The following is a 13,259-nucleotide window of genomic DNA, read 5'->3' on the forward strand; positions in this document are numbered from 1 at the left end:
CACATACTGTAGGAAGGATGGGATTTCGGATGCAGCCACGGTTCCGGACTCGGCTGGACTCCAGAGTCCCGGTTCCGGATAGTCCCGGTTCCGGATAGTCCCGGTTCCGGAGACTCCCGGTTCCGGATAGTCCCGGTTCCGGATAGTCCCGGTTCCGGATAGTCCCGGTTCCGGATAGTCCCGGTTCCGGATAGTCCCAGTTCCGGATAGTCCCGGTTCCGGAGACTCCCGGTTCCGGATAGTCCCGGTTCCGGATAGTCTCGGTTCCGGGTTTAGTGTCAGCTAGTCATCGATGTCCAGCTCCTGGTCCGAGTCCGAGTCCAGGTCGGTCTGGGGTGTGTGCGGGGGGGCCGGGGAGACCTGGTCCCGGTCCTGGGGGTTCCGGTCCAGGGGGGCCCGGGAGACCTGGTCCTGGGGGGCTCGGGTTTGGGGGGGCCGGTCCCGGGTCTGACTCGGCTCCGGGTTCAGCTCGGAGCTCCGGTCGTCCTCCACGGCGTCCCTCTTGCAGGTCTGCGGGTTCTCCTGAGGACAGACAGACGGACAGCTGTAACCATGGCAACGGCTGTAACCATGGCAACGGCTGTAACCATGGCGACGGCCCTGATGACGGCCCCGTCAATCACCACCCCGTTATGATGGAAACTCACCTGTTTCAGTCTCCGCCACTTGGCCCGCCGGTTCTGGAACCAGGTTTTAACCTGGAACACAAAACACAAACAAAAGCTGCTGTTAGTCTGGTTTAATGTTATTGTTGTTATTATTAGTATTGTTGTTATTATTATTGTTGTTGTTGTCAATATTATTATTATTGTTGTTATTGTTGTTGTTGTTATTATTATTGTTATTATTATTATTATTATTGTTGTTGTTATTAATATTATGGTTATTATTGTTGTTATTAATATTATGGTTATTATTATTATTGTCATTATTATTGTTATTAATATTGTTGTTGTTGCTGTTAATATTATTGTTGTTATTATTCATCATAATTATTTAAAAAACGCAACAAATGTACTATCTTTCTACCATATTATGGGATATAGGGGAGTATGGGGGTATTAGTGGGTATTTAGGGGTATTAGGGGGTATTTGGGGGTATTAGGGGATATTTATGGGTCTATGGGGGGGTGTTAGGGGATATTAGGGGGTATTAACTACCCGTAAAATTCAGAATCCAATTTAAAATTGTATTACTTGTGTATAAAGCCCAAAACGGCTTAGCTCCGCATTATTTACAAGACCTGATAGTGCCTTATGTTCCTGGCAGAGCTCTCCGTCCCCGGAATGCAGGTTTACTCGTAGTTCCTAGAGCAGGGGTTCTTAACCTTTCTGACCTTGGGGCCCAATTTTTTCAGTACAGAGTGGCCCAGGGCCCATTAAATATTAACACTGTATAGCAGGGGTATTCAACCAAAACTTTAAGAGGTCCATTTAGAGAAAATGTACTTAAGCGAATAGAATAGAATAGAATAGAATAGAATAGAATAGAATAGAATATCCTTTATTTTCTCCCTCAGTGGGGAAACTTATTAGTTGTCAGCAGTACACACATATAGTGGAGGGGTAAAAAGACTGAAAAGTCAGAAATAAAAAAATATATAAAAAATACAAAAGATACGTATAAAATATGTATATGAGTGTTCTGAGGTAGATTGGCAGATATTGCACATCTTAGGTCCAGAACATCATAATATATATATATATATATATATATATATATATATATATATATATATATATATATATATATATATATATATATATATATATATATATATATATATATATATATATATATATATATATATATATATTGTAGGAACCAAAAAGGCCGCTGAGGCCGCTTGCTGACGCGTCACTCAAAAAATGGAAAAATAAAAGTCAGTTGAATTAGTTCTTAAACTGATCCAGGTTTATTGTAACAAAAATATCACTTGGCAGCAATCGATGATTATAGTGCAAAAATAAAATAACAATGACAATGAATATTTGCGTGGCTGAAGCAAAGCAAAAACGGTGACGGTCAACAAAAAATATACCAGCCTACAATATGAACGCTTTCGTTTGTCTTCTACCCGCCACCACACAATCAAACCAACCAACCAACAAATTAAAGCCACACCTATAAGCCCCAACGTGATGACGTAACTCAAGTATAATTTCAACTTATCCATAACTTAAACTTAAAGTACCATTATAATTAAGCAAATCAAGAATATGTTATTTTTAGCTGCTACACATATATATATATATATATATATATATATATATACAGTATAAATATATATATATATATATATATATATATATATATATATATATATATATATATATATATATATATATATATATATATATATATATATATATATATATATATATATATAAACTCACACTAGGGGGAGTTTCTACCTGCCATTGTTTATGGAATAATTGCTTGGGGGTTTATGTTCATGTTCTGGATCTCTGGAAAGCATCTAGAGACAACAGTTGTATTATACGCTTTATAAATAAAATTGAATTGAATTGAATTGAATTGAATTGAATTGAATTGAATTAGCGGGTACGGGGGGTACCTGTCTCTTGCTGAGCTGCAGCAGCTTGGCCAGTCTCTTCCTCTCTGGGGGTATTAGGGGGTTTAGGGGGTATTTAAGGTCTATGGGGGGGTATTTAGGGGGGGTATCTCACCTGTCTGTCGCTCAGCTGCAGTAGTTTGGCCAGTCTCTTCCTCTCGGGGAGGTTATGGGGGTTATGGGGGGGTTTATGGTCTATAAGGGGGTATTAGGGGGTATTAGCGGGTACGGGGGGGTATGTTGGGGTATTTAGGGGGTATTAGGGGGGGTATTAGGGGGGGGTATCTCACCTGTCTCTCACTCAGCTGTAGTAGTTTAGCCAGCCGTTTCCTCTCTGGGGGGTTTAGTTGGGTTATTAGGGGTATTAGGGTCTATAGGGGGGTATTGGGGGGTATTATGGGGTACGGGGGGTATTTAGGGGGGGTATCTCACCTGTCTCTCACTCAGCTGTAGTAGTTTAGCCAGTCGTTTCCTCTCGGGGGGGTTTAGTGGGGTTATAGGGGTTATTGGGGGTATTAGGGAGTAGGGGGTGTTTTGGAGTATTAGGGGGTTCCTCTCACCTGTCTCTCGCTGAGCTGTAGTAGTTTGGCCAGCCGTTTCCTCTCCGGCGGCGACAGATACTTCTGCGTCTCGAACTTCTTCTCCAGCTCCACCGTTTGCTCGTTGGAGAACCGGACCTGCCCGCCCTTACGCTTGTGCAGCGGCCGCTGGATGAACGGGGTCCAGAGGAGGGGCTTCCCTGGGGGGGCAAAGAGGGGGGGGGGGGGGGGGCAGTTAATACCAAACACATAGAGGAGGGGCTTCCCTGGGGGGGCAGATAAAGGGGGTAATTAATACCAAACACATAGAGGAGGGGCTTCCCTGGGGGGGCAGTTAATACCGGCACATATACCACAGGGACACGGGGGGGCAGTTAGTACCGTGGCCCAAACATACTACACTGAACAAAGTGGGATTGGGATTAAGCAATATTTACTAAATAACTGTAGTAAATAGGCTCACCACCCGTCCCTTGAAATACGGAATTGTTACGTAATCGGGAATTAAAAGTTGCATTCCGTATTGAACCAATACAGACATTTATTATGCTCTTATTTCTTGATGTCATAATTTACAGGTAAAGGTCAGAATTTCAACATTCAACATTTCAAGCCTTTATTTGTTAAAATTTTGATGATTATGGCTCACAGTTTATGAAAACCCCAAATAAAAAATCTCTATATTATGAAATCAATAAACAATGAAATCATCAAAATTATAACAAATAAAGGTTTAACATATCTTGCTTTGCATGTAATGAGACTATGTAATATATTAGTTTCATAAAAAAGACCGAGTGTGTGTCGTCTGGAATCACATTGAGCTGAATTCAAAAGATTTTAATTATTTTTTCATTGCATTTTACTTGATTTTGCTTGAATAAAATCAGCTTTGAACCAGTGAGTAGAATTTAATTGCATTTTATCAGTAAAGTAAAAAATACTAATTAGGTCAATTAGGTGGTTTTGGTTTTTAATCACCTTATATTGTAAAAAAAAAAACTATTATTGGGGTTAATTAATATTTACCAGTCACAGTGAGATGAATTCAACAAATGTTAATGATATATGATTTGCATTTTACTTTTTTTGTTTAAATAAAATCAGCTACGAATCACTAAGTAGAATTTAATTGTATTTTCTCAGGAAAAATCAAAGATGCAGAAAATTGATTAATTTTACTCATTGGTTTGAATCCTTTTACACTTTTCCTCAAGGTAAGACCCGTTTAACATTGATTATTGTAAGTTAATGTACAATTAAAGTTATTGTAGCAGTTGAACGTTTGTTTTTTGCGTTACTGAAAGTTACCACACATGCCGACTTTATAGCATTTTTGCGTCATGATTAAGCCAACGAAGTCCGTTTTTCCCCACGGGGGGGGACACGGGGGGACAATCAGCAGCAAACATATAAGTCAGGATTCCTCGGGAAGGTCGTGACAGTAAAATCTGGACAAATTTCCGCCGCAGCTTCAGTTTCCTGCAGACGGACCAGGACGCGCATGCGCAGGTTTCACTCCCGCAAACACAGAAAACACGAAGTTCATAAAGTTTAGTTCAGATATTTGGAGAAGGACGAGAGGTCTGACAGTTACCTGGTAACCAAAGTTACCTGGTAAACTAGTGATCTGATATACTAAAGTAATCTGGTTTAGCCTACAAAAGTTACCATGAAAAACTAATTAATTTTATTCTGAAAGTTTTACAGGTTTTATAGGTTTGGAGAAGGACGGGAAGTCTTACAGTTACCTGGTAACTAGTTACAAACTAAAGTTATCTGGTAAAATAGTTACCTGGTAAACTACCTGGTAAACTAAAGTAATCTGTTAAACTACAATAAAAAACGAATTAATTTTATTCTGAAAGTTTTATTTGATATATTTGGAGGACGTGCGGTCTGACAGTTACCTGGTAAACTAAAGTTACCTGGTAAACTAGTCACCTTATATACTAAAGTTAACTGCTAAACTACCTGGTAAACTAAAGTAATTGGTAAACTGAAGTTACCATGAAAACGGATGAATTTTATTCTGAAAGTTGTATTTGATATATTTGGAGAAGGACGTGCGGTCTAACAGTTACCTGGTAAACTAAAGTTACCTGGTAAAATAGTTACCTGGTAAACTAATGATCTGGTTTACTAAAGTTATCATGAAAAATGAATAATTTTATTCTGAAAGTTTTACTTTATTTGGAGAAGGACGAGCCGTCTAAACTAAAGTTACCTGATATATAAAGTTACCTGATATAGGTACGACACGTTTATTCTAAAACTCTTTTATTCCAGAGACCTGTTTATTCTAAAGAGCCGTTTATTTTATTCTAAAAACCCGCTAAGGCCTGTTTATTCTAAAAAACGGGTTATGCTGAAAACCTTGTGACGACCCGTTAAAACCCATTTAAGACCATTTAAGACCCGTTTATTTTATTCTAAAGACCCGTTTAGACCCATTAAGACCCGTAAATAATAATAATAATACATTTTTATTTGTAACACACTTTATATTTAGTAATCTCAAAGTGCTATTTATTTAGTTATTCTGAAAACCTTTTATTCTGGAGACCCGTTTATGCTAAAGAACCGTTTATTTTATTCCAAACACCCATTAAGACCCGTTTATTCTAGGAACTAGTTATTCTAAGAACTTGTTTATTCTAAAGACCCATTAAAACCCGTTAAGACCCGTTTATTTTATTCTAAAGAGCCGTTTAGACCCGTTAAAACACGTTTATTCTACTAAAGGCCCATTTAAGACCCGTTTATTCTAAAGAGACTTTTATAAAGACCCGGCTATGACCCGTTTATTCTAAAAACTAGTTATTCGGAAAACGTGTATTCTTCTAAAGGCCCATTTAAGACCCGTTTATTCTAAGGAACCGTTTATTCTATTCTAAAAAGCCAAGACCCGTTTAGACCCGTTTATTCTAAAAACTAGTTATTCTAAAGACTTGTTTATTCTAAAGATCTATTAAGACCCGTTTATTTTATTCTAAAGATTCGTTTAGACCCGTTTATCCTAAAAACTAGTTATTCTGCAAACTTTTTTTATAGTCTAAAAAGCCATTTAAGACCCGTTTATTTTATTCTAAAGACTCGTTAAGACCAGTTTATTCTAAAAAATTGTTATTCTGCAAACTTTTTTACTCTAAAGAGCCATTTAAGACCCGTTTAATCTATCTAAGAACTTGTTTATTCTAAAGACCCGTTAAGAACCGTCTATTTTATACTGAAGAGTCGTTTATTTAATTCTAAAGACGCATTAACACCCTTTTATCTTATTCTAAAGAGCCGTTAAGAACAGTGTATTATAAAAACTAGTTATTCTAAGAACTTCTTTATTCTAACGGCCCATTTAAACTAATTTAAGACCCGTTAAGATCCGTTTATTTTAGAGCAATTTAAGACCCGTTAAGACACGTTTATTCCAAAAACTATAGTTATTCTAAGAACTTCTTTATTCTAAAGACTCATTTAGACCCATTATCACATACGTTTATCTTATTCTAAAGAGCTGTTCAGTGAAGCTAAAGACGTGATTTCACTGGGCTTTGTTTCCCCTAAACGTGACGCATGGAAGTGTTTTCAGTTATTCTGACTCAATCAGAGCGGATCCCGGCAGGGGCGGGGCCTGGGGGGCCCGGGGGGGCCGGGGGGGGCCGGGGGGGGGCCCGCCCGGGGGGGCCGGGCGGCCGAGTGTTTCCTGAGGAACGGATCCCGGCTATCGGAGGCCGAGTGTTTCCTGAATAAGTCTGTATTGAGGATGTCGATAAAATAATCAGCAGCGCGCAGCAGCGGGCCCCGCGGAAACGAGGGGGGGTTTTAGTAACGGGGGGGCCGTTACTGGGGCAGGAAACATCCAACTGCTTCTGAAACCAGATTTTACTCCTATCATCAGGCGCAACGGCTTCCGGTTGGTTCTGCTCTGGTGCTTTTTATTATTTTACCTTCTTTTCTCATCATTTTATTTCATTTATTTGGTATTTAAGCATACTCTTACATTAAATACTCTCTGAAAACTGAAAAATAAGATGCGAACCTACTGGAATCTACTGCCCTTAGTTTTCAGCAACTTGTGCTTTTTGTTATTTTACCTCTTTTCTCATAATTTTATCACATTTTATTTGTTATTTACTGTTTAATTGTGTCTTGCCGCTTTTAATGTCGATGTAAAGCACTTTGAATGACCTTGTGTTGAATTATGCTGTAGAAATAAACGTGCCTGGCTTAAACTGCGTTAAAAAAAACATCCTACGCGCATGCGTCGAGCCTGCGTCGAGGTTCCAGTTATTATCAGGGAGGTTGATGGGATCGATAAGGTGATTAGAACCATTATCCCCCCGATACTCTAATCATTAAACTGTTGATACCCCCCCCCCCCCCCCCCCCCCCCCCCCAACTTAGACCCCCATTTATTCCCCCCCCCCTTAACCCACGTGGTTGCTAGAATAAAAACGCGCGTCCATATCTGCGTGTTTTCTTTCTGTTCCATCCATAATATATTAAATATATATGTATGTAAGCTTTATTCCAAACATGAGAAAACATCACACAGGTCAAAATAGTCAAAAAAAAAAAAAAAAAAACAATGTTACCATGTCCGAAAAGGAGTAGAAAGAAGCGTGTGCTTATTTTTTTATTATTATTAATCCCACCCCTTCTCCCTTCTCGGTAATTAACAATCCTCAATTGATTTCAATATCCTGTCTTACCACATATTGCAGGAATATAAATATACATAAGTATGTCTTTATTTAAAATATATACTTATATAAATATGTATATATTTGATATAGCTACATACTTCCTTATTTAACTTACTGTGCGCAACTATGGGGATCTATACGTTTAAAACCATAACTGATACAATTGTTACAAAACGAGCTACGCATCATAAATGAAGCAGGATATTAACATCATACTAATCCATTATTTTTAAATTCTCATATTTCTCAAGTTTAGAGACTTTAGGTCTATTATAGAACAATCCAAATCATGTTTAAAGCAAAAAATAAAACACTAGCAGACAGTGTGCAGAGGTTTTTCACAGCGTCTGAGAGTAAATTTAAGAGATGGATGCAGATTTTTGTTACCAAAAGCGATAAAAGAAGTTAAAAGAAGATGTATTTGTTTTAAAGGGGTCCAGCTGTGGAATAGTGTTGATCTCAAACTTAAGCAATAAACTTCCTTTGTTATGTTAAAAAAATCCTTATGTGCATAAATATTTGGGAGTTATGGCTGTAACTGAAAAAAGGGGGAAAGAGACATACAGTATGTGTATTTATGTGTATCAGGGCCGGACTGGGCCCCCAAATCAGGCCGGGAGACATACATCAGTCAGGCCACTCACTCAATGCGCGTGCACATTTTTAAAATGAATTAATTCCCATTTTTACCATCCTGTGGATGTATTTTCATACCAGTATTGAGGACTCTATTTCTTTCTCCTGTAGACCTGTACTGCCTTTTGTCCAGCATATGGGCTAGAGTGTATGTGCATATTCTATTACCTTTGTATTTTTGTTCAGACCAACAAACTACTTTGTGTTTAAATTAGTAATACACAGTCTCTTTACATTTCCATTGCCATGGGAAAATAAATAATTAGTTAATTACTTTCTTACTTTCATGAATATTGGTCAGTGATCAATATAGTATTCTCTATTTCCAAACTTAGTGTAATAATGATCAAATGAAACAGACAAGGCTGGTGAAAATCACAAACGTATTATTATTGAATAATAATTCACACTAAACAATTCACACAACACACAACCAAAAATTATAAATACAAAGTAAAGTGAAAAACTAGCCATTATTGCACAACATTATTGCACACAACACACTGCAAAAATAAAGGCATCTGGCTCCTTGTTTTGAGCTGTCCGGGTTGGGACTCAGTTTTTTTTTTAAATCACTAAGCAATTCACATACAATCACAAATTGCAAATTATAAATACAAAGTAAAGTGCAAAATAAAAAAATAAGGGCATCTGGCCCCTTGACCCTTGGTATGAGCTGTCTGGGTTGGGACACACAGTTTTTAAGCCACTGCCTTAGAAGGTCAGCTTGCGGCGCATCAAGTCACTTGTTTCTGCGACCTTGTCGATGATGCCATCAGTGTCCAGTTCCATGAGAGTCTTTTTCTCAATGCACATAAGCAAAAATGCCTCTAGGCGGTCCTGGCTCATGGAGCTTCTAAGTCTGTTCTTCACAAATTTGGCTCTCATGCTCCCATTTCCAAAACCACTCCATTAATCAGTGTGACAGTTACCAGCCAGAAAGGAGAAAGCAGTGTGTGTTTTACTTTAAACTTACTTTTTGATTGCACTTGTATGACTTGTTCAGAAGATGACGACTGGCTGGCAGTGGGGCCCGGGCCACTGGGGGGGGCGGAGGGCCTGCCGAACATTTCTGTTAATTTTAGACATTTTGAGGCTTCCTCCTCGAGTGCCTTTTTTTTTTTGTCCCTCTCCCGTTCCGCGCCACCTTTCCTCTTATTTTTCCGATCCATAACGTCACATTAACAGTTATATTTAATTACATTCGCCTGATCGCCTCTTCTCTCTTGACTGTCTCTCATTTTGACCAATCCGCTGCACTGCAGCAGAGGTAGGGGGTGTGCCCCAACCAGGCCAGCTGAGAGCGAGAGCCATGCAGTCCTGGGTAGAGTATCATGTTACGGTGCTCACTCACTGAGTCTCTGTAGCGCATAGAAACGCTGCCTGCCCTAAATGCCTGGCCTGCGCTGGATTTTTTTTAGAAACACTGCACCTGAATGTCTGGCCTATGCTGGATTTTTTTTTTTTTTTTTTAAGAAACGCTGCGCCTGGATGCCCATTGCCTGGCCTGCGCTGGATTTTTTTTTTTTTTTTTTTTTTTTTTTTTAATTTTTTTTTTTTTTTTTTTTTTTTTTGCAGGCAGGCAGGCAGGCCACTAGGTGGCGGGCCACCGGGAAATGTCCCGGTTTTCCCGATGGTCAGTCCGGGCCTGATGTGTATTCATGTATGTATGTAAGTGTATATTTACAGTATATGTATATATTATATGTGTTTTTTTGTTCTTTTTTTCTTCATACTTGACACCAGCTTAAATTATAGGCGTTAGAATTAATAAACTCGGCTTCTGCCTGAGCCTTTTTCAGTCAAATTGTAAAACTTGTCTCTTCCTTGTTGCCTTGAAAGGTATATATGACTGAAATAAACTAAAAAAAAACTAATATTCTAATAACTGCATGGAACGCGTGCGCGGCCGTGAGGGATCGCGGGGCCGCGCGTGATTTTCTCCTCTGATGTTTCAGAACAATGGAGTCAGGAAGAGAGTCAAGGCTGCCGTGACCCCCCCATCATTAACCCCCCTATCTGCCCCCCCACATGTCCAACTATTGTCCAACTATTGTCCGTCTGTGTCACAACAACAGCGGGACGCGTGCGCGGACGGACGGGCGGCCGCAGGGGCGCGTCCCCGCGGCCTGCAGTGCGCGTTCACGCAAAAACTCTGCAAAAACTCTGCAAAAACTCTGCAAAAACTCAAAATCTTAACAAGAATATTTGTCTTATTTCTAGGTAAAATGTCTCATTTTTAGTCAAATAAAATCTAATTACACTTAAAACAAGACTCATCACTGGAAAGAACAACAATTTTCATCTGTTTCAAGTAGATTTTAATTTAAAATAAGTAGAAAAATCTGCCAGCGGAACAAGATTTTTTTGCTTGTAATGAGAAGATAAATCTTGTCCCACTGGCAGATTTTTCTCTCTCTCTGTGTGTGTGTGTGTGTGTGTGTGTGTGTGTGTGTGTGTGTGTGTGTGTGTGTGTGTGTGTTGATGTATAGACACGATACACATGCATGAGGTGAAATGACAACCTAAATTGTTTTTGTCGGTTTCTGTAGCATCTTTTCACTTTCTGTTTTCAGAGCTATCACTATTATTATTATCATTAGTATTACTATTATTATTATGACAGTTAATATTATTATTATTATTATTATTATTATTATTATTATTATTATTATTATTATTATTATTATTATTATCCATCCATCCATCCATCCATCCATTATCTATACCCGTTTTATCCTTTGCAGGGTCACGGGGGTCTGCTGGAGCCTAGCTCATTTCAGGTGAGAGGCAGGTTCACCCTGGACAGGTCACCAGTCCATCGCATATTATTATTATTATTATTATTATTATTATTATTATTATTATTATTATTATTATTATTATTATTATTATTATTATTATTATTATTATTATCATTACAGTTTAATTATATCATTATTATTATTATTATTATGGGAAAGATCATCTTTATGCTTCAAGCCCAGACCTTTTCGGTCAAAGAAGAAATAAAAGATAATAATCTAAACCTCGAGGCCTCCAGACCCCCAGACCCCATTAAAACCAGTTTAAAACCAGTTTATGACCCGTTTATTCTAAAAACTAGTTATCCTGAAAACTTGTTTATAAAGGCCCATTTAAGACCCGTTTATTTTATTCTAAAGGCCCGTTAAGACCCATTAAGAACCGTTTATGACCCGTTTAATCTAAAACGAGTTATTCCAAAGACTTGTTTATTCTAAAGAGCCATTTAAGACCCGTTTATTTTATTCTAAAAACTCGTTTAGACCCGTTAAGACTTGTTAAGAACCGTTTTTTTGATTCTAATGATCCATTAAGACCCATTAAGACTCATGACCCGTTTATTCTATTTATTCCAAAGAGTTGTTTGTTCTAAAGAGCCATTTAAGACCTGTTTATCTTATTATAAAGACTTGTTTAGACCCGTTAAGAACCGTTTATTCTAAAAACTGACCTCCACCAGATATATTAAAAAAAAAAGACTTATACATTACTCTTCAGCGCATATATAAATGACCTTCCATGTTAATGATGTGACCGTAACACTTTATGCAGACGACACCGTCAAACTCATGGATACACAACCCTCGCCTTTTACCCTAAAACTTAGGAAAAAACTTAGGAAAAAACGGTCCCCATGTTTCACCAGCAGGCTGGCGGTGACAGAATCCCCCACGAATCAGTAAAACGGACAATAATGTGGATAAATCCAAGTACTTGAACTCAAACTCTTTAAATACCACATTAGAAAACTGAGAAACACTAAAATCTAAACGAAGTCACTTCAAATACCTGAGGAATCCACTCACAGTTGAGGCTTATCTGAATAATCTGATACCACAGATGCAGGAAACAGCCATTGTGGATTAGAATGGTCAAATTGGTTTAATAATTAATCGTTCGAATTGTTACAGATTACTTGGTAATACTGTATTTGACCCGGTCTTTGTACGTTTTGACCTATAGAAACGTAATTCTTGCCATTTTAAGAATGAGATGCCCCTTACTTTTTTAACAACTTGTGCTTTCTATTATTTTACCTCTTTTTTATCATTTTGTTTCATTTTATGTGTTATTAAGTGTGTCTTGCCGCTTTTAATGTTGATGTAAAGCACTTTTATGCTCTATAAATAAACTTGTATTGCTTTGCAGGCGGACACGCGCGGCCGAGCGTGACGGTGCGCGCCCCCGCGCCGCCAGCTGACAACTTTATATATTTAATTATTTAAAAAACATGTAACTGTTGACAGTTACAGCTCGGAGGTTCTAACGGGACCAGAACACACGCAGATACACGCACTCACTCAAGAAACCTTGTCCTGCTTAACTTCAAATTGTATAAATTAATATAAAACAATAGAAAGAAAGAAAGCAGCACATCCATTCTAATGTAATAGTGCAACATTTTTAGTGCAATAACAAAAGTGCAATAACAGAAAGTCTCTAGAAAACTTGTAAAACATATTTGTGCCTCAAAGGTCATTACTGCAGGCTACAGTTGGAGTAAAAACATAAAAAAATTACTTTTCCATTGGAGTTTTATGACTATTTTCTGACTCTTACAGTAAAACGGGAAAAAGTGCGTCTCTTTGCAGCTCAAAACGGGACTTTAGTTTATAAATACCTGCTTTTTTGCACTGTTTTCCGTTCTTTCCCGAACATATTTGTGCCTGAAAGGCCATAATTGGAGTAAAAACAGAAAAAAATAACTTTCCCATTGGAGTTTTATGACTATGTTCTGACTCTCGCAGTAAAACGGGACAAAGTGCGTCCCTTTTCAG

The 13,259-nt window shown here is 38.2% G+C and overlaps 1 protein-coding gene across 1 annotated transcript in view; it reads right to left on the minus strand.

Annotated features, from left to right (window-relative positions):
- Positions 1-232: 232 nt before the first annotated feature.
- hhex (hematopoietically expressed homeobox) overlaps positions 233-13,259 on the minus strand; it is a 14,028-nt gene continuing 1,001 nt past the window's right edge. Inside the window, exons 2-4 of the mRNA XM_061708367.1 lie at positions 3,137-3,315; positions 648-698; positions 233-522 (exon numbers count right to left, since the gene is read on the minus strand). Coding sequence (XP_061564351.1) covers positions 283-522; positions 648-698; positions 3,137-3,315 — 470 coding nt within the window. The 3' untranslated portion in view covers positions 233-282. The remainder of the gene's footprint in view (positions 523-647; positions 699-3,136; positions 3,316-13,259) is intronic.

This window comes from Cololabis saira, chromosome 19 (genome assembly GCF_033807715.1).
Source record: "Cololabis saira isolate AMF1-May2022 chromosome 19, fColSai1.1, whole genome shotgun sequence".
Lineage (NCBI taxonomy): Eukaryota > Metazoa > Chordata > Actinopteri > Beloniformes > Belonidae > Cololabis > Cololabis saira.